This window comes from Oscarella lobularis, chromosome 16 (assembly GCF_947507565.1).
Source record: "Oscarella lobularis chromosome 16, ooOscLobu1.1, whole genome shotgun sequence".
NCBI classification, from domain to species: Eukaryota; Metazoa; Porifera; class Homoscleromorpha; order Homosclerophorida; family Oscarellidae; genus Oscarella; species Oscarella lobularis.
In genome coordinates this window covers 958,283-978,954 of record NC_089190.1, presented here as the reverse complement: position 1 = coordinate 978,954, position 20,672 = coordinate 958,283, and the positions used below count along the sequence as shown (strand labels likewise).

General features: G+C 41.0%; 1 protein-coding gene and 1 long non-coding RNA gene across 5 annotated transcripts; one reads left to right on the top strand and one right to left on the bottom strand.

Moving 5' to 3' along the window:
- Nucleotides 1-38: 38 nt before the first annotated feature.
- On the bottom strand, nucleotides 39-957 carry LOC136196847 (uncharacterized). Of its 2 annotated transcripts, XR_010672322.1 has the most exons (3): nucleotides 673-918; nucleotides 417-606; nucleotides 39-365 (listed from the first exon to the last, which is right to left on the bottom strand). It is a non-coding gene; the product is annotated as an uncharacterized lncRNA (long non-coding RNA). The 2 variants fall into 2 exon arrangements; XR_010672321.1 differs by lacking the exon at nucleotides 39-365 and having other exon boundaries at nucleotides 386-606; nucleotides 673-957.
- On the top strand, nucleotides 497-19,910 carry LOC136196844 (uncharacterized). 3 transcript variants are annotated; one of them, XM_065986501.1, is made up of 47 exons: nucleotides 497-1,019; nucleotides 1,432-2,027; nucleotides 2,088-2,236; nucleotides 2,291-2,398; nucleotides 2,450-2,604; nucleotides 2,660-2,739; nucleotides 2,786-2,949; nucleotides 3,009-3,150; nucleotides 3,204-3,413; nucleotides 3,466-3,552; nucleotides 3,621-3,724; nucleotides 3,773-4,043; nucleotides 4,091-4,159; nucleotides 4,209-4,744; nucleotides 4,803-5,208; nucleotides 5,267-5,491; nucleotides 5,555-5,648; nucleotides 5,709-5,812; nucleotides 5,869-5,952; nucleotides 6,007-6,270; nucleotides 6,321-13,820; nucleotides 13,876-14,070; nucleotides 14,128-14,577; nucleotides 14,631-14,732; nucleotides 14,778-14,897; nucleotides 14,952-15,080; nucleotides 15,128-15,334; nucleotides 15,387-15,550; nucleotides 15,608-15,698; nucleotides 15,747-15,945; nucleotides 15,999-16,132; nucleotides 16,194-16,398; nucleotides 16,464-16,609; nucleotides 16,665-16,793; nucleotides 16,849-16,895; nucleotides 16,951-17,300; nucleotides 17,352-17,512; nucleotides 17,565-17,692; nucleotides 17,916-18,179; nucleotides 18,235-18,295; nucleotides 18,350-18,466; nucleotides 18,516-18,658; nucleotides 18,708-18,895; nucleotides 18,956-19,065; nucleotides 19,139-19,260; nucleotides 19,309-19,541; nucleotides 19,601-19,910. In XM_065986501.1, exons 1-47 carry the CDS (start codon nucleotides 749-751, stop codon nucleotides 19,642-19,644), a joined length of 15,858 nt encoding a protein of 5,285 aa, XP_065842573.1. In that variant the 5' UTR covers nucleotides 497-748; the 3' UTR covers nucleotides 19,645-19,910. The 3 variants fall into 3 exon arrangements, with proteins under 3 accessions (XP_065842573.1, XP_065842572.1, XP_065842574.1); XM_065986500.1 differs by having other exon boundaries at nucleotides 498-1,019; nucleotides 2,447-2,604; XM_065986502.1 differs by lacking the exon at nucleotides 497-1,019 and having other exon boundaries at nucleotides 1,682-1,881; nucleotides 1,938-2,027; nucleotides 2,447-2,604.
- The last annotated feature ends 762 nt before the right edge of the window (nucleotides 19,911-20,672 follow it).

Genomic DNA, 20,672 nt, shown 5'->3' with positions numbered 1-20,672 from the left:
CAGCAGTCCGCGCAGTGCGCATTCCAGTTTTTCTACTGTACTGTATTTTATCTACGCCTACACTGTGGGTGCACGAGCCTGATTGGGATCATGTCGTATATAGGTACGGAGGCGGGATACGCGTACCTCTGCCGGTTTTCTAGTGAACTCCTCCGTACCTCTTCTCATAGAGGCGGGCCAGCGCTTATCATAACTTTCTCACAGTCAACATCTTACGACGATCGCTTAAAAACGGTGCCTGGGGGCCAGCTCGCTCTTTTGCCCCGTCTAAGCCGGGGCCAAAAGAATACTCGGCCTTCCGATACTATCACCCGCGACTGCGGCTTAATTAAGCCCGGAGCGGGGCCCGCCACCGCCGCCTGTAACTTGAAGGTTTAGGGTTAGCCAGGGTTAGTTTAGGTTTATTTTTTACTAACTTGTTACTGTCTATCACACTCTGTCTACGGTAGACAAAGGTTTAGGGTTAGTACAGGGGGGAAAACGCCTTCGCCTTCGCCTTCGCCTTCGCCTTCGCCTTCGCCTTCGCCTTCGCCTTCGCCTTCGCGTCCGCACAGGGCGTAGATGTTGACCGTGAGGATGTTATGATAAGCCGGCCCGACCCCGCCTCTATAGAGGAGGTACGGAGGCGTTCACTAGAAAACCGGCAGAGGTACGCGTATCCCGCCTCCGTACCTATACCCGACATGATCTCCTGATTAATCGCGAGCGAGCCAATTCTCTTGAGCCGAGATCGGCGCAAAGGTAGCTTATGGATCCGAGCTGTTCGAGGCTTCGAACCAGACTCTTCTCGATCAGGCTCTGGGATCATGACGTCAGGAATATAAAAGAGCCAGAGCACTCTGATGACGTCAGGTGTGCGGGGCGACTCGCATGCGCAATCGCCCTCGAGATCTGCAGTCTGCGCCTCGCAGACGGTTGCTGTCCGAAATTCGCGGTCGGTGTGTTCAAGAGAATGGAAGAACCTGAAGTGAAAACATTATTGAGCTTGGAAGAACCCAAAGTCAGGTTTATACCCAAAGGTTTGATAGCGTCTTGTTGCGTACGCGTGTATTTAAATACCGTTTGTATCGCTTGCCTCGCGATGATGCTGATTCTTGCGACCTTTAGTAGTAAATTACTAGACGTTTCCTAGAATACGGGATGTTTGCTCTCGTGCGAAGTGTACAGCTAGTACAATTGCTCAAAACACACGCGCTCGCGGCTACAAATTTAGAGTCGACTTTGAGTTAAAGTTATGCATGAAGTGCGAGGAATCTCTAAAAGTCTCACTCTCTTAGCGCCGAGACTCCCTGCTCCCGGATGCCCATATCCGGAGTCTGGGAGTCCGCCTCGGACCTTCTGGGGTTTTTATTTCGCGGGTTCTTAGTATTCTTAATTATATCATTAGAGGTGCCTGTATGGATATATAGGTTTTAAATGAGCATTTTTAAGGTCTAAAACTGACAATTGACAACGTATCTTCAACGACTGGGATAAAGTGGATTTTCTTCAAGGATGACGACGTGTTGACTAAAGTCCCTGGACTTCCCCTGTCTGACTTTGAACACTTACCTGTGTTCAAGTACATTGCTCTTCACCGTTTGACACTTGCTGACGAAAATGTCTACGAAGTTGCTCTTGAAGCAGAGGAAAGAGGTGCAAAGGGTCTAGTTCTTATCTTGCTTCCAGATTGTGACGCGAAACAGCTGAATCTTTCATTTAATCGAAGCTCTGCAAGCGTCTCTATTCCTGTTGTGATCATTGATCGTGGAGAGGGTCTTGATTTGTTGCAGCGAATTGACTCTCTTGAGAAAATTCGAGCAGAACTAACAAATGACGGCAGCTGCAATGAAGATTTACCTAGTTTTTCGATCAAATATTTGCGTGATTTTAGTGTGTCACGTAAGGAGAAGAAATGGAATTTTCATTTCAGAAGACGACTTCAAGCTCTTTTGCAGTGCAAAGGGCAAGGCACTTCTGCAATTGTGCACAAAAATCCCGACTTATTCAAACAAATCTTCTCTTTGTTTGATGAATTTGAAGACGTGGTAAACACGGAATCTAAGTTAATTAACCCTTTGTGAAAGCTCCAACATTTCTTTTGCTAGTGTCGAATTATGAGTTCAGATCCTAATGCCAAATGCAAGACTGTTCTTGGAAAGATAAAACGTGCTGTCAAAGTCGTTATCAGAGAGTCAGATAAGAACTTCTTTGACGACTTCCCCTTTTACGTTTTAGTTGCTCAGCGGCTTTTAAAGTAAGAACGCAGCAGAACTGTAAAACATTTGTCTTATCAGCAAACTTTGTTTAGTTACCAAGAGGAATGTCATGACGTCGCTGATTTTCGTTTGTCTTGCAGACAAAAACTAGGGCTCCTTAATCAAGCGCATATAAGCAGCATCCTCTTCACTTTTCTCAGGTTTTATTATTGACTTGTTTTCTTGAAAGTAATCACGACGTTCTATAGCAGCGACGTCAGTCTTTCCGTGGGAGGCAGAGAAACAGAATCCTCTGAGTTGCTGTATGATTACTTCTCTTTCGAGTCTAAGTACTGGGTCGACTTCAAAAACGGCATTAAACGCGTTAATCGCAGTGCTGACGATTTAGGATGCGCCTTCACTACCCGTACGCACAATTTCCGCTCATAGTTGCAATTAATATATTTACATATCAAATATAGTGAGTATTAGTGCCTTTCTTCATCAAAAACTGAAGAGACCGATTTATGAGAGAGAGTATTGGAAGAACCGCTTTATTAAGGTAGCTCAGCAATGCATGCCTGCTGCATACTCATATTGTGTTTTAGTACATTGGAAAGGGTTTACTCTGGAGTACAGATGTCTTAGATTCATTAGAGAGAGGATTTAGTATCTTACCATTGCTTAAGTTGAAAGGCGCCTTTGCTTTTACAGTTTTAGAATTTGTGGAAGTAGCTCAAGCCTTTCAAATTTTTGACTTGGAGCATCTAAGGTAATTCAGAGGAGTGCAGGTATTGACGTGCCAAAAAACCGTTCTCCTTTTTCTTTCAGAAAATATCTTCTTGGCTTATATCCTTACATTCACTCAAATTTTAAATGGTGGGGCGTTCTTTGTACAGAACTGCGTGCTATGAAGGATCGTGGCCCTGAAACAAGCGTTGCAGGCAGAGAAATGCAGCCTTACTTAGCACACGTATGTTCATTTGTTTGTGCACCTCGATAAGTTGCTGAGGCCGAATGTTTTAGGCTAGCGCTTTTATTTCAACTTTGCACGAACTGTGTTGTTCCTGTGAGAAGACGAAAGACACAACGCTGCATGCAGAAATTTTTCCACATTTGCGGAAATGGATTGAATGCATTTTGCGTGACCTTAAGATTCAACCATCAGATTTGCAGTGGCCGGCATTAGTATTTTCCTTTTCAACAAAGTGCCCCAGATCATCAGCTAATGAGGCAGTGAGTTTCTTGCAAAGATTTGATTTTGATTTTCCCTTAACGCGCGGTGTAGATCATTTCTTGGCTAGACGACACGTCAGAAATTACAATGGAAGTGTTTTGCCTGATCGTTAACAAATTTGTTTATCTTCCTGAAAAGGTTAGTATAAACGAAATGGTGCAAGTCATCTGGACGGTTGCTTGATCATGACTTACTTTATTACCTAGGTCATCGCTAAATACTTGGAACGTCAGAAAGGAAGGCTTGATAAGCGCGTGGATCTTACTGTAGATGAGAGTTGGTTTAAATTGTTTTCTCTTATTTCTGAAAGGTATATTCTTGCTTTGTTCAATTTTGTCTTCCAATTAATATGTTTCAGAGAGTTTGCTTCTTTGAATCCAATTGTCTTTGCTTGCTTACAGAAGCTCGCGTCCTTTTGCGAAGAAAACGACGATTCAAAACTTATGTTTTTTGAACAGCTTTTGATGTTAAGCAGCAGGTATCCGAACGTCTTGTCGGTTCCTGAAGCGTCCTACGAAGAGCTGGCATCCGACAGCTCCTCTTTACTTGCAAAAGCGTCTGCTTATATCAAGGAGTACCTTTCAAAAATTGAAACCGCTTTTCTTAGGAAAGCCGCCAAACGAGTTTTTGTAAGAGAAATTCTAGTTTGATTTTCTTGTTTGAACGTGGTTCTTAGAACTGTTTGTGTGGAGCTGGATCGTCAACCGGTAATTTTTGCCAAGCATTACTTGATGCGTTCTGTGAAGTACACTTTATCGTCGCCTGTGTAATAAATAGCATATCTTTTGCTATAGGTTGTTGTGCCTTCTGATGAACACCTTGCTCTGCCGTTTTGGTGTCCGTCAGTTTCTTCTTTGCTTAAAATTCTAAAAAGTGAAATGAAGATTTGTTTCAGCGGAGTCAGAAAAAGTCCTTCAGAAAAAGTCCTAGCTGTTTGGAAAATCCTTGCTACGTTTTGTCGGCGGCTGCCTGCTGAAAAGTTTCAGCTCTTGAATCCTCCAGGTGTTACAGAATTGGCCGAAATTTTAGCCAATGTGCTGCGGAAGGAAGGCAGAGCACTAGAGGACGACAATGGAAAATTATGCCAGCAATGGTTTGCAGCTGTTTCACTCCGTCTTCAAAATTATCTTAGCGACGTACTAAATGGTAACTTTGCAGTGTGTGAAATAGAAGAACACGCGCAGTTGCACGAGCGCTTGACTTCTCTCTACGTAAGCTTTCAGTGTTCTACTAAGCTGCGTCTTGAAGACGTCGAAGCCGCGGAAAGAAAATTTCAAGACGTCAAGCGCCGTCTGACAACCCTTCTACAGTGCGGAGATTCATTACAATGGTCTGCTGTTACTAATAAATATTTAAGCGTTTAATTATTTGAGGAATTTTTTGTACAGGAGAACCATACGCTCTTTGTTCAGAGAGTGGCAGGTAGCGGAAAACGCCAGTATCTCTGATCTTCTCAATAGATGCATTCGCTCATACGATTTTGTTTCCGCCAATTTAAAGCTTCGCTTTAACCCTACTGTGAGTCTTAAACAGTGCGTTGAACTTGCGGAGGCCGTGGAAAGCTGGCTACAACCTTTAAAGCCGCTGAGAGACTTTCTTCGGCACTTTTATTCTAGTAAAAGAAGGCGAATATGCTTCGAAGCGTTTTTGAAGAATTGGCTGCAAGACAGTTGTTCTGAAACTGTATCGCCGGAAACTGTTGATTCTGCTACCAGTGTATTTTCTTGGAGAAATTTAGTTGCGCGCTCAGCAGGAGGCGATGACAAGAAACCCGTCAAAGAGATTTCAGTCATGGTACGGACGAGCGCTTAAATTTGTAGTTTATACCCACCTGTAACTGAATTATCATTAGGCTTTTGCTGCTGCTCTGCACAAGACCAAAGAGTCTCTGCAGAGTTTGCTTGAACTGAATGTTTGTTTCAAAGATGTGGCGATTATTCGAATTAGAGAAGGCGATGTCGAGCTTGAGCTAAGGGATTTGTCAGCGTTCTTTGACTCTAGAAAGTACGATGAAGACGTTTCAGAAAAGATTATCATAGACATGCTTAGACTAGTCTGCTATCCGAAAGCCATTGAGGTATGTATACGCATGCAATAGTTACATCATGGTCACCATTTTGACGGCCGTTCCTCCTTTTAGAGCCTTGGGAAAATTTTTTCCCTTTACGAAATGAGAAAATGCTTAGAAAGCAAAGAGTATCGCCAACTAGAACGTCTTAGAGCAGCTTTTGAAGGTTACTTCCTTCAATGTGCAGATGGGCTTGTTAAATAATTGGATGCAATCTATTGTGTAGAGGGTCAAATGTTGTGCAAAACGGCGGAAGAATGTAGCAAGCTTAAAGCAGAAATTGATAAAGTTTTGGAATTGTCCGAGGAAAAGTGCTCTTTGTTTAGTGCTGTGTGTTAAGCAAACACTTCGATGAAATTGCTGTGATTTTATGCATTTTCATTTAGATATTGGATTATCAGGATTTCTTTCATTTTATAAGGAAGAAGAAATTCTTTGGCGAGAAAGGAATAGACAGTTTTCGGCAACAGGTGCACGCAGAAAATGTCGAAATTTTTGCAATTATTGATATTATAATACTTTAGCTGGATTTAATCAAGAATCAACTTCAAGGACAAGACGACTGGGATCACATTTTGCCGCAGCTATCTGTAGCGTTCGAATACGTCGCTCCGTTTGCAGATCCCGAGATAACCTTTGAGCGACTGGTTGATAGCATGAAAGCAGCTGAACTCGTTCGAGAACCTCGAAATGCGAAAGAGTCTCAGGAACCGCGCAACGTGTATCATCATATTAGAACCGTCAATAAACATGTTAAGCAAATAAAAATTTGGTTTACAAGAGCTCAGGCAAGTGATAGATGTTGGCGGGTACACTACCAAATTAATTTTGTTTATAGGACGATATGCTAGAGGACGTCACTAGGGACTTGGAAGCAATTTTGCGCAGAGGATACTTTGAAATATTTGTGGATGACAACGAAAAATTGCATTGTAGATTACGCTATCGCAGACGAATGGCTTCAGAAGTAGAATCTCGAAGTCTTGACAAAAGCTTACGACTTGAGGAACTGAACAACTTCATACGTAAACTGGGGGGAACTATTACAAGTCGAACTGATGCCGATATTTTTGAAACTCAGGACTTCTACAAGAAGTGCATTCTGGTGCGAGAAATTTTTTCTTTGTCTGTTCAGCTATTAAGCCTTGGTCATCCAAACTTCTGTGAGCAAACCTTCAGAACATGTAATCTAAAGTGCGATAGCGTAATTGGTGAATTCGAAGAAGTGCGGACAAGATTTGAAAAGAATTTGGAAGAGTGGACTGACCACGTTAAAACTCTGCGAGAGCAAAACTCGTTGTTGTTATTATTCTCTATGAAAGCAATTCTACTAATGGCAAAGCAACTAGTGAATGCCGAAGAGGCTTCCAAAGCCTTCTTCTTGGTCAGCTGTCTTTTTTCCAATGACAGGGAAACCTTCGAGTTACTCAAGCATCGTCTGGAAGAGTCATTTGCTACTTGCAATGAAGATCTTGAACGCATTGAAATGATTGGAGTTTTTTTAAGGAGACTGACTACCTACACAGATCTAAAGCCATGTCTTTTTCCAAAAAGGCGAACGCTAGACGAAGATAAAGGTCATTTCATTCATTTGGCGTACGGATTTTCGTCAGATGAAGTTTTGAGGTTAATCATTCTCGAAATTTACCATGGATTTCCCGAATCGTACGAATTTATTCGGTGTACAAGCAAAACAACAAAGGAGGAGCTAAATATATTTCTCCATAGAGCTTTGAAGTTTCCTTGTCGAATTTTTACTCTTCTTTTTGTCAACAAATTGTCATTTGAGTTAAGAGAAAAAGTTTTGGACTTCCAGCTTCAAAGGCACTCAGCAGAGATGACGGTGCACTACGTGTTGACAGAACACGCAGTTTACCGTGAAGCACCGTGTGTCCGTGTCAGACGGCACGCTCACGGCAACTTTAAAAACAGTCATCAAGATTCGCAGAGCATTCGAGACATGTTCGAAAGGTTTGTACTTGGACCGGCTAACGTTCGTAGACTCCTACTAGTGTATGGACGTGCCGGCGACGGAAAGTCCCATTACATTCGCAAAGAGCTTTCTACTCGGAGTGCAAAGGGGACGTGTATCGTGTCACTTCACGAAGGGTTTTCGCCTGGTCATGTTGTCAAAGAGCTTCAAAGTCTGGTTTTGTCAGACGTCAATACTATTTACTTCAACTTCACTGCCTCACCACCTCCAGTTGCCGCTGATGCGCGTTCTGATGGTTTGGAACAGTACAAAGTCCTTATGGAAGAAGTTCATTGGTTTCTATTTTCACTTTTCGGTCTCGGATTTGTTCAAGACGAGGAAAGTGGAAAATGTTTTCGGCTCACGGGCAGTTCGCTCTGGCACATCTTTGTGGAAGTCCCTGCTTACCCTGAAGTAACAGATGGAAACAAAAGCCTTTCGAAGTTCCTAGAAGATGTTCCAATATTTCATTACCTAGGACAATCTTATGAAATCTCGCCAGACAGTCTCTTTGATTTGAATGACGATGTGCAGCTTGTCTGTAAGTACCTTAAAGTTTACGCTAGCGGTGATATTGACAGACGCCTACAGAACAACATGGGTGAAGTTAAGTTTTCCGAAGATCCGCCCGTTCCACCTACCGAGTGCTATTCGCTATTAGAAAATCACTCGACAAAAGAAATAAAGGAGCAAAAGATAACTCAGCATCTCTTCATTCAATATATGGCTAGAAGATGCAGGTTGCTCGAGAAAACTCCTACATTCACTTTCAACCCCGGCCGCATTTTTGAACACCAAACCAAAAGTGGACAAATTGCTGTAACAGACAGTCGAAAACTTGGCTCTTTCCTTCTGTCTGCGATGCTTGAAGAGGTAAAAACCTTTTGTAATCCTCAAGTAATGAGAGATTGGCACTATAAGTCGCTGGATTCAGACAGCGACTTACACAAACAACTTGTCTACAATTTTGCTCAAGGATCATATTCCTTTTCTCTCTTTTCTATTCAACCAGACTTGTTATCGGCTGCAGAGCGCGAAGACCTGAAAAAACTTAGAATTTCGATTCCGACGTTTGGCATGCTGAGACAGAGAGAGTATCTTGATGAAGTACTTTCTCAAGCTTTAGACGTAATGCGAAAAGATGGGCGTCTTGAAGCCATTGATCAAAAAGATTATGTTTTGACAGCAGATTACGTTGTCAAGATGCTTAGTATCCACGAAAGAAGAGTGTGCGGAGTTCCGGTCGTAATTGAAGGAGAAACAGGAGTAGGAAAGTCTTTTCTTATTGACATGCTCTCTACGTTATGGAGAACGTCTTTGCAACAGAATTGCGAAAGGAAAAAAGACCATATCAGTACAATACTTCAAGCTCGGATTCCTGGAATAAGCGATGACGAAAGGATGAGGCAGAAATACGAAATTCCTTCGCTTTCAAACGAGGAAGTAGAAGCAGTGCTTGAAGTTTCTTCTGCTCTTCAGCAAACAGGCAAAGTACCTAGTGAGAAGGCTATTCGCTTGGTTTGCAGACATCACTACGACATCATAGCCCAAGCATTACTCGATTGTTTGTCTACAGGAGGAATTTTTTTAGACGAATGTCAAGCAGAGCTTATAGCTCAAGTTCAGGATCCTAATGAGTGCAACGAAGAAAACTCAGCTATGTTACTGAAAGCAGTCTTTTCAGCTGAACAGCCTTATGAATGTTTCTACAAACTAAATGTTCACGAAGCGCTCACTCCTGCTGACGTTGAAGAGTTTCTTTCCGAGCCAATCAAAGTGTGCCACACTATGCTTAAGCAATCAGAACTTGTCGGTCACCAAGTCACGGGCACCGTCGTCGCTTTCTTCGACGAAATAAACACTTCAATGTGCATGGGGCTGTTCAAAGAACTTCTAGTTGATCGATCATTAAATGGAAGAGAATTGCCGTCTAATCTTTTCATTATAGCAGCTTGTAACCCTCACCGTGGCAGTAGTACTGCTATTCAGAAGGAATCAAAAAGGGAAGATTGGATGTTAGGATATTACAATGTTCGCCCTCTTTCTCCCACTTTGAAAATTCTTTGCTGGGATTACGGAGCTCTTAGCGAGAAACAAGAAGCCGCCTACATTCACGAAAAGCTCATCATGTTTAACGCAAACCGTGGTTTGCCACGTGATTGCTTCGTTAGTGATGTGCAATCGAAGTTAGTTAGCTGCAGTCAGAATGCAATCAGAAAATTTGCTTTTGAAGAACTAAAGTCTCATAAACCTAAATTGTCTTTCGATAGTGAAGAAATGAAGCGCCGAGCAGCAAGCACCGTTAGTCAAAGAGACATTCAGCGGGTGTTTGACCTAACGTCATTCTTCTGTGACAAATATTTTAGAGAAAACGAAAACTCACCACCTGACGCCGTGTCTCTGAAAGATGAAGATGTTGTCCGCAAAGCGCTGTTGGTTTCGCTAGGGGTTGTCTACTACTTTCGTCTTGACACGCATTATCGCAAACTCTTTTGCAAGGAGCTGGAAGCTATAGAAAGCGGCACCGGCGAGGAGCCATTTGAGTCTGTCTTTGAGAACGAAGTGCAGTTGTTTGTGAAAGGAATGCATATTCCAAAAGGGATTGCAAAAACAAAAGCACTTGAAGAGAACTTGTTTGCGACGGTTGTTTGTACTGTAAATCGAATTCCTCTTATTATTGTTGGAGCTCCTGGATCTTCTAAAACTCTTTCATTTAGTGTAACGTTAGCCAATTTAAAAGGATCTGGATACCATCGAATTTTTCAAGATCTACCTTCCCTTGATCCGTATTATTTTCAGTGCTCAAAGCGGTCGGCCACCGAAGACATTAAGAACCTGTTTAGAAGAGCGATAGAACGCCAAACGACTTTTAAAGACTCCAACTGGCCAGTAAATTGCGTAGTTTTTCTTGATGAAGCCGGACTTCCAGAAGAAAAGAGAGGATCTCTCAAAGTTCTGCATTTCTATCTTGATAATCCAAAAGTTTCTTTTGTGGCAAGCACCAATCACATATTAGATGCTGCCAAGTCAAATAGAGCTGTCAATCTTCTTCGTTCAAAAACTGATCAAAGCGATTTGCAGAAGTTGGCTGAAGGATGCATGCAAATAGACGATTCATCGCGCTATCCACAACTGAAAGAAACTATGATGAAATTATGTCAAGGCTATGATCAACTTATCGAAAAAAACGAGTTCAAAAATTATTTTGGACTTCGAGACTTTATTCATTTTGTACGGTACCTTGGTCGACATAGAAACGATGGATTCCTTTCAATCGAAACAATTCTGCGTGGCCTAGAAAGAAATTTCAATGGCCATCCTAGAGAATCTTTTCCAAGTTTATGTCTTAGCATTTTGAGGCAAATTACTTCCAGTGAAGCAGCGAGGACCCTTCTTTCAAACACACGAAGAAGAACTTTAGACATTTTGAGAGAATCTCTGAGCGAAACAGTCATTGATTGCGACGGTGATGGAGGAGAAGCTCAAGTTCGGTACAAGCTAATAATTGACGAAAGTGAAGACGATTCTCTTATTTCTCATTTGTTTAAGCACGAAATTCTCGACCGAGCAACGACATCGGTTTTGTCCTGCAGTGACTTTCCCGGAGACGATGAAATTCACAGCGTAAATATTATGTCTGCAATTAGGAAATGTGTCTCAAGTGGACAAACGGTCATCTTAACACAAACGGAAAATATCAATGAGAGACTATACGATCTGCTGAACCAAAGGTTTCGTAGAGTTGACGATGCAGAAAGTGCAATACCGCGATACTATGCGAATATAGCTATTGGTTCGCATTCATGGCCGTGCCGAGTTCACCCCAACTTTAGATGTGTGATCTTTATACGAGCGTCTGAAGTGTTTGATGCTCCTCCTCCATTTCTTAACCGGTTTGAAAAGTTCTATCTTAGTGAAAAAGATGTTTTAGAAGAAGCCTTAGTCTCTCTTCCCCCAGCTTTGCAAAAAGCGGTTACATTGGCAAAGGATAAAGTACAGGAATTTGAGAATGCTGTTAAGTCAAGGAGTTTTTACGGATTGAAAAAAGGACAAACTGTGACATCTATTTTCTTGCAGCTTTTGCCTTCGTCTTCAGTAAAATCAGATTTCAGAATGGCATCGTTGATTCAAGATAGCTGCGATTCCGATAATTCTGAAACATTTTACGACTGCGCTGATGAAATCTTTTACGACAGCTTTGCGTATGACTGGTCCAAAGAAAAAATTGAAGTTTTAAAACAACTGGAAATTGGTCTTGCGCATATTGGGTTTTGTTTCCCAGAAAAAAGGAAAAAAGAGAAGTCTACTTTCGCTGACGTTGTATTTTCTTCTGCTTTCGTGCAAGCCAAAATTGGTAGACAGCGTGCTGAGTTATTGAAACGGGAACTGGGTAGAAAACCTTCTGCAATACTAGAGTGGCTTGAGAGCGCGATACGTAATTTTGAGCGGCCGGAAAGCAGCAGTTACGAATCTTCGTGCGAACAAGCAGGTTTTGCAATAGCCAGCGTTGTACATTGGCTGATATTTTGTGCCTGCACACAACTTTTGCAAATTTTAGTTCCTGAAGCTATAATACTCAATCGAAACGTGCTTCCACGGTATCTCCTGGAACAATATATAGACATGCAGTCTCATTTTTCTCTTCAAGAGTTTATTGAGCGAGTAACTGGAAGCACAAAGTTTAGCCAGAAAATTATCTGTTTTACAAGAAGCAGTTCTTCCCTGATAACGAAACCTTCTCAAAAACAATCTCAAAGGTTCCTTAGGGAAGAGAGAATATCAGATATTGCAGAGAGTTTTCCTGACGTTCAAATGCAGAAACTGGAAGAAATGGGTACTCTGGATTCTTTTACTTCAACTGTCGACGCGTTTACGAGAAGCAGAAAACGCCTTTATCTCTTATTAGCTAATATGGAGGTTTGTTCCAAGGGGCGCATTGACCTCGTTCGCAGAACAATAGAAGAGAAAGAAATTAATAGAAGTGGCGAGGTCGTTAAGTCGTTTCTTCTCCTTCTTCACTTTCCTCCAAGTATGGGTGCAACGGATCCGTGTTATTCTTCAGACTCCCGACCTGGATGGAATTTGGTTTATCTTGACTCCATAACTCAAATTCGGAGCAAGTTTTTGATTGACATTCGTCAGTGGGCACGCGTTTCATTTCTACGGAAAGAAGAATTTCTTCTTTCAAGAGAGATTTTCCAGCGCTCTTTTGAAAATCTCTTAAAAACTACCCTAGGTCATTCTCTTTCGCGAGTTGTGTTTGGAAATGATCATGGAATGTTCAACAAAACCATGACGGCCTCTGCTAGAACAGACATGCTAGCAAAACTTATTAACGATTGCCCAAAATTTAGCAGCACTCTGTGTAAAAAGTTCTCCAGTTATTGGACTAAAGATTTTCTACTTCAAGAGTTTGATGCAGCAGCTACTTTTCTATTAGAAGCAGAGTCTTCATTGAGTTTGGGAGAAATGTTGCAGAGCAGAGTTGAAAGTTTACTTCTTAAATTTGTTTCTTATATTCTTTGCAAATTGAACGAAGAGTATAATCTGGAAATCCTTTTTGAAAGCTATTCCCAATCTTCTCACAAACACGTTAAAGAATTGTTTCTTGAAATTTTTGAACTAATGCCCGTTCCACAGGTTAATGAAATTTTTCTTAGGAATCACAGTTTTGATGCAAGGAATCAAACTGGCTATCTGTCTTGCTTTCCTTTTTTCAAGCTTGTGTCAAGCGTAATGGAAAGGCAACTGGAAGATTGTATTTCTAGTTTTCGAGTACGTCTATCTCAAACAGATTCTGAAAATGGTCTAAAGGAATTACCTGATCAGAAAGGCACTGTTACTGCAGATCTACTTAACCGTCTTCAAAATTTAGCAGATGAGAATAACGAAATCAAAATTGCCCAAACAGCCTGCATTGCCATAGACGCTTGCAAGGACAACTATCTGTGGCAATGTTATCTGAGAGACTTCTCTTTCTTTGAACTCAACTACAATCAGAAAGATTCAAATGGCGAAGATTTAAAAATTTTTAGTGAATTATTGTGCTGTCCCACGACTGCTCCGGGTGCCGAGCGGTTAGTCACAATTCACACCTTGGCTAGATTTGAGCAAAAAGGCATCACTCAAGCAATCGTCTTACTGCAACGTCTTGAATTTTTGAATATGGAAGCTGACTGTATGCCTCCTGCGAGGTTGGCAACAGCGGTCCCTAGCCTTTTGTCCGATACAGGCAGTCAAGAAGAACGCTTGTGCAAGCTTTGCATCAACAAGACTTACGAATATTTGCAAAAGACGATGCAAAACCACAACAAAGAAGATTTTGGCAAACAGCTTCTGAAGTGGCGTAAAGTCTTTTCTGATCTTGTAAGTAGATTGCAATTTATTCATTTTCAAACTACCTACTCTTTTTGTTTATTAGATGAAGTCACTTCCTTTCCTTCTTACTTTTGATTACTCTCAGCAAAATGGGCGCCTTAAGGTGCAAGTTATGAGTTCCGTATTTGCCATTATAAACACTTTTGACTGTGAAAGAAGAAGTTCAACTGTCCCTGTTGGTTTTTGCAGAGACATATTTGCAAATGGCGAAAGTATTATGGAAGTTTCATCGGGACAGGTAAATTTACTTGAAAGAAATAGTTTAGTACACGTGTTACATAATTTAATTGTATAGCTTGCAGAAAGACGCTTCAAAAGTTTTCCTTTGTCCGTTTTATTTGAAAGCGGTGCAACGTGTGTCAGAGCATTTTACAAGCTGAAGGATAGAGATATCTCAACTGAAATCGTGTGCAGGAGTGCTTTAGTTTTGAAAAAATTGATGACGCATTTCCTCTCTTTCTACTTTCCTTCCCTACCTCCAGGCATGCCTCTGAAGTGCTCTCTTTTGGATTGCGAAACAATGTTAAGATTCATGAACAGCCAGGCGATCTTCTTTTCTGCTAGCGACATGGATGGTGAAATGGAAGAAACAGGCGAAGACGACGCAATGCTGGCATGTTTCAGAAAAACTGGCTTGTGTCCTTCTGGTCTTGTAGAAAGTTCGGTATTGCAAGATTGCTTTATGCACATGCTTAGAACTACAGGAAAATTGGGTGTGGACAAGAGGACGAAATTTAATATTGAGGTACTGCATGTAGATTAACTTTCAAACTAAAGTTGCACAAAATTTTCTCGTAGATTTTGAAACTTGTTGGGAACATTCTCGCCGAGGACCAACAGCGTTCAAGCGGTACAGCGGTCTCGTATGTTCCATGGTTTTATCAAGGTTTTCAAGAACAGGTACTGTACAGTATAATTTATAAGTCTTTATTAATGATCATTTAGAGAGCTACGCAAAAGCCGCTTGCCTCCTTTTACTTTCATTGCTGCCTTGAACGCTTCAAAATCTTGTATAAAGAAACGTCTCTACCTCATATTCTGATGACTATAACAAAAGTAGATGCGGTATGTTTACTCCGTAAACATGTTCAACAAGATTACTAGGTTACTTTCATTCAGGAAATGGAAGAGATTGCTAATCAGCCGTGTGCCGCAGTTCTTTGCATTGAGAGGCAAGCACTTGCTCAGCAATTTATAGAAAAATATGCTGACGCTCAAATGCCTCAAAACAAAGCTAATTTGGAACAGGTTTGTTTGAACGTGTTCCTTTTAAATTCGGTAAATTTCTACATCAGATCGGAATACCTATGATGTCAAAAATAAATAAACTGATATTTGACAAACAAGGCGAAGGAGGAGATAAAGGCCATACTCTAACTTTTCTCTGCCATCTCGTTAAGAAATTGCGCAGCATTAGACGTGTAATTGCTCTTTTTAAAGATCACTATGAAATCCTCTTCGGCCACCATTCCTGGGCAAACTGCATCAGAAACGAATTGGCTGTATAATCGATTGAGTTCTCAAAAGAGTCCATAATTAATTCAAAATATTTAGAACTGTGCTGTTGTTTCACTTGGAATTTTTCCTTTTATGAAACGCAAGAATAGTTCTAAAAGATATGAAATGTTTGCGGAAATGCAAAGGCTGATAACAGACATCAAGGAAACCAGTGGCATTGGCTGTCAAACTGAAATCGAAGCATTCAAGGATTTTTGTCGGTGAGAGTAGTGTTTGAATCATAATCGCGGTTTCCTTTTTTAAATTAATTAATTAAGGTACACCCTCCGTAACACAAGTGTTGATACTCTTCTTGATGTCAGGATGATGCTTTGGCTTAACATATACAATATTTTTTACAAGCAAAAGGCAATAAAAAGTACACCTTTTTAGTGAAAAATAACTTGTTGCGTCTAGGTTGAGAACCTTGAATTTGCAGAAGCCTTGCAAGAGAGCTTTGACTTTTTAGACTTGGAAGATAGCCAACGGCATCTTTTAGCTTGTTTTGTTTTTCCAGACAAGCGAGTAATTAATCGATCAGCCGCTAGAACCTCTTGTGGCGAGATCAAGAAGACAGAGCAATTTGACCCAGTCCAGGAATTTTTTGACTCTCAAGGTTTTGATTAATGCACATTGCATATATTACATACTAAAAATGGTTCTTTTCAGATGACAGCGACCTGAAGCAAGCCTTAGCTCTACTTGTGGCCGTTTCTCTTGGTGTACCCCACAAAACTACTCATTTGTGGACTGCATTATTCAGTGCTAAGGACTTGAACGGAAAATACTTGTGCGGCAGTATGGTAAGTTCTTATTGTGCCATATGAACATTAAAGTGGTTTACTTTGAAATGTGCTGGCCCAGAGTGCAAGCATACTGACGAATGGCTCTCCTCGAAACAGCGCTTTTACATTCACAGGCGACGGCAATTGCCAAAATTTAGACTATTCTAAGCTTTTGTCTGCTTCTCCTCTCAGTCAACGGTCAAGATATCTGCTTCTCTGGAGTAACTTGGGCGCGTTTGCTGTAAGTCTTCTTACTCTGCGGCAATCAGAAGAAGTTCTCGGGGGTTTGTCACGTTGAACTAGATTGTTACCACGTATCGTTTATAATTTTCATATGCGTGTTTCGTAGAATGTGTGTTTTGTCACTGGAAAAGTCTTAGGCAAGACTGCATCTCAAGTTTAAAACAAATCTGGCAATTTATTAGGGACAAATTTGATTTCCTTGAAGAGGAAAGGCAGACTTTTGTCTCAGCAATTCTACTGAGATTTCTTGAGGTTTGACTGCATACATGTACGTTTATTAGAATTTTGTTCCCTAATCTTGCTTAAGGTTGGTCGGATGGAAGAGTCTCTGCTGTCTACTTCTTCCTTATCTACTCTTGAAGATGTGCAAATATACGAAGGTTGTTTTCATGACATGGTGTTTGAACCCGTGCTAAGGCAATTTGAAGATAAATCAGTAAAAAAATTGAGATGAGAAAGTTGTATTTGGCTCTTTCAAGTCTTTTGTACAGAACTTTGACTGCATTTGGCCAGAGACTTCACTTCTACGGGACTGTCGGTAAGCTAGGTTTGGTACACCGTCACTAATCGATTATGTATGTACCTGCATGTAGAAACTTACTGCGTGCTTTTCCTGTGGATGCAAATTACGAAAAGTTAGCCAGAAGTATAGAGAACGCAGAAAAGAAATGCAGCAAAGAAAAGAAAACTTTTGGCTGTGGAATACTTAAAACATTCGTCGCTCAGCGACGCATTTTCAGAGCCGGTGGCCTTCTTTTGCCAGATCTTCTTGACTTTTACAACTGGATTCATCGAGAGCTAGCGCATGTGCTCTCAAAAGACAGAGCTGCTGAAATCACCGTTGAGAGTGTTTTTCTTTCTCCCAATCTATTACAAAAGCGGTTTTTGTTTCCTTTACCGGAACGAGCAAAGCAAATGCGTAGTCTCTTCCGAAAAGTTAAAGGTATTCATTTGTTTACGTATAATAAAATTAGTTGTAAAACTTGTGCTCTAGAAAAATACAACGACTACGTAAAAATTGCAAACGAAACAATACAACTGTCACGTGGAAAAGAACTAAAGTTTATTGACAGAAGTACCGTGCTCATGCAGTTGCTGAGCGTTGAACAGGGACGAAGTTCGGAGGATTTGCTTTATACCGTTATTCAAGACATAGTATGCTCTTTATTGTTTCTGAACTTTTCAAGTTTGACACAGACTTGTCTAGATTGAACGTCATAACGAATTTTTGTTTGGCGTTTGCCGAGAAGAGAAAACGGTCTATCCAAGCGGATTAAGCTATGACAACTGTCTTCTTGGGGATGTATCTTTTGAAGAGAGAAGGCAGTACAAAAGGTAATTGTCAGAGTCAAACGTATCACCTTTGTGCTTTTGATGGTGGGCATTCTCTATGAAAGACAACTTCAAATTTTGCTATACACAACAAGTATAATCCTATACATAGAAAGATATATACTAGTAGAACAAAAAATAGACGCTTTCCAGGCAAGATAATGTGTCATAAGATGGCTGGAAGAAAGCATTTGTTTACTAAAATTTTAATGTTTTTTGTTTGTAGAACTGGTTGTCTTCCTTCTGATGAAGAAAGTGACTTCGCTGGTCTTGTTCACAAGCACTACTTGGACAGCCATAGTGCTCATAAACGACGGCGTTTTAGGTCTTTGCCTAAAACATGCGACACGTTTGACTTGGACGCCCTGCAAGAAGACGTTGTCAAACATTTTCTGAACGGCTTACCTCTTATCGACAAAACTAAACCTTTGAGAATAGATTTTAATTTTGGGAACAACAGTACCAAAGGAGAAGCAGCTCATTCTTCTAGGTAGGTGTTTGGAGTACCTACAAAAGATAAATTAAACATAGCGTTTGGTGCATAGTGAAGAGGGCATTTTAGAGGACTTGAAACAAATGAGGGTTGAACTGCATGTATCGTTCCAGGCAAGTGAAGCTGCTAAAAGCGACTGTAATTGGTACAATGTACCTACTCCTTAGGAACAACTGCCAGCAGAGACAAAGAAAATGTTGCAAATCAATTTTCACACTTTATTATATCACCAACTATTAGCTATTTTTATAGCCCTCCGGACAGTAGCTTGTCATTTGAGACAGGTTAGGCGAATGTTGTGGCATGCTAAACTTCTGTTTTACTTGTTTACAGACCGTTCTGAGGCCAGCTAACAGGGAAGAAACTTGCGACACCTTGAGTCAGCAAACTCTTAAAGGCTTTCTTATGGACATATACGAATTAGAAGAAAGTCTGCCAACTGAAATAAGCCTTGCTAATACACTTGGCGTTAGAACGTAATTTATGGTTTAGTTGCACTAAATTTATATATTTTACTTCTTTTAGGCTTGACGAGAACCTTGTAGAAAACCTTCTGGAAATACGTTTGTCCTACTTATTTTTCACTGCAGATTTTTTTTCGCAAAAGCTCCTTAACGAAGAGTACGAGTTTGCTCATTTACCAATAACACTGAAAACAGTGTTGGAGGAAAACGATCAAAAATGGCTACTTTCTTTGCAAGAAAATTATAAACGTATTGGATACGGAGACATTAATCAAAGTTTAGTAGCTTAGTACTGTGAATGTTGTTTAGGAACTTACCATCTTTGGCAAGAAGATACTCAAGAGCCATTTACACAGCAAATAAGAAGATTTGATCAGACGCTTCGCCACAAGGAGAGATCCATGTCACAAGAGCCACAGGTACCTGGTTTGTATACGAATATTTTTGGAATAGTTTGCAATAATGAATTGATCTATAAAACCTATTTTACAGACATATCTAAAGCGTTTCTTGCTTGATAAAGAAACGCATAGAGCTGAGGAGTTTCCTACGCACTGTCTGCCTGACAGCATCAAGGTAGAGCATTACATGTGGGTTCGAATTTGTCTCCGAAGGTACTATGAGACATGTTTTTACATATGCACGTTGGGCAATTTGTGCAGATTGATTTACGGAAAACATTTGTGTTTGAAAGTGGAAACACAAGCAGTTTGGAGCGAGCAAGTTTCCAACCTGTGGGAGTCATTTCCATTTGTGGATTTGGGGGATGATCTCCCCGAAGAGCCACTGCGGACATCTTCTGCGCTACAGCCAGAGCGAATTTTGTTTCGTCGGATGTGGTTTGATCAACAGAACGCTATAGACAGTCGGGATAAAAAAGGGCGTACCGCGCAAGGTAAGCGAAACGACAAGATTTACTACTGAATTCAAAGTGTGTAAATTAACGTTCGCAAGATGACACTGAAAACCGTCTCTTGGAAGAGGTGCATCCCGAATGAACCATCGCATATACTGACGCGATTAATGCTTCCTAATTTTCCTTAGTTATACTATATATTTGGGAACCTTGTCTTTCGTCTAGTCGATTTTCATAGTTTGTACTTTAGCTTGATGAGTACTTTCTCTGCTGCAGGCAGAGTGATGTATGGTAGTCCCTATTTGTGTAATTCCTTTTCTATTTATCGTTGTTTATTGTACTGTTTTATTTTAAGTTTAGTTGAAACTTGATTAGAGTCACAAATTGCCTCTTTTTCTTCAGGCTAATTAGAGGCTCTATTGATCTTGAGCAAAGGCCCAGGTCCCAGGTAAACAACGTAAGGTGTATTTTCCGTAGATATAGTTCTGCCACGGCTCCAGACTACTTTTCAATTTGATTTTACTGTTTAGTGTTCGAACCCTAACTGGACAAGGACAAGTGTATTTTCCATAAATAACGTTTAGAGAAAACTGAAATTGTTCGCGTGTGTTGCTGCTCGTGTAACACTTCTCGGATTTTTGCTTGACAGCTCCTACGCAAACGGCGAAGTACTGTACGTTAATAAATTGACCTGCTTTTTTAGCAATTGCATTATATCCGGGAGTGCCTACTGTCGCGGACAACCACTAAAACTAGCTGTCTCTGGACGGTGATGCCTGATCGAGACGCATCACTTGTTGGTTGGCAGCATATCGACAGGAGATAAGCTACCTACTTCTTAGATAGGCGTGGGAATAGAAAGGAATAGCCCTTCTTTTATCCAAGAAGCATTGTTCTGAATGCTTCCGCCCGTTCTGCTCAGTCTGGTCCGTACAAGCATCTTCGAAATTAGAACGGCCACATGCAGTTTTCGCCAGTCGTCGTGCCGTGGACGTCGGAACAATGACGTGGGTTACCAAGATGACAAGACTAGCTTATGGGCCCGTCTCTTCTCGTCGCTTTTGTCGCATCTCAAGTTTTCATGCATCCCCCACCCAAACTATTTTTCGGTACCCGTCCGTCGTAAGTAGCTAGATCGATAAACCTCAAATTCTTTACTGAATGTGAGGC

What these genes read in the sequence shown, in the direction of transcription:
- LOC136196844 (XM_065986500.1), top strand. Translation starts at nt 749, where the DNA reads ATGGATCCGAGCTGTTCGAGGCTTCGAACCAGACTCTTCTCGATCAGG. An exon ending in TCAAAGAGATTTCAGTCATG is followed by an intron (nt 5,209 to 5,266) that starts GTACGGACGAGC and finishes AATTATCATTAG; the next exon opens with GCTTTTGCTGCTGCTCTGCA. An exon ending in AAAAGGGCGTACCGCGCAAG is followed by an intron (nt 19,542 to 19,600) that starts GTAAGCGAAACG and finishes AACGTTCGCAAG; the next exon opens with ATGACACTGAAAACCGTCTC.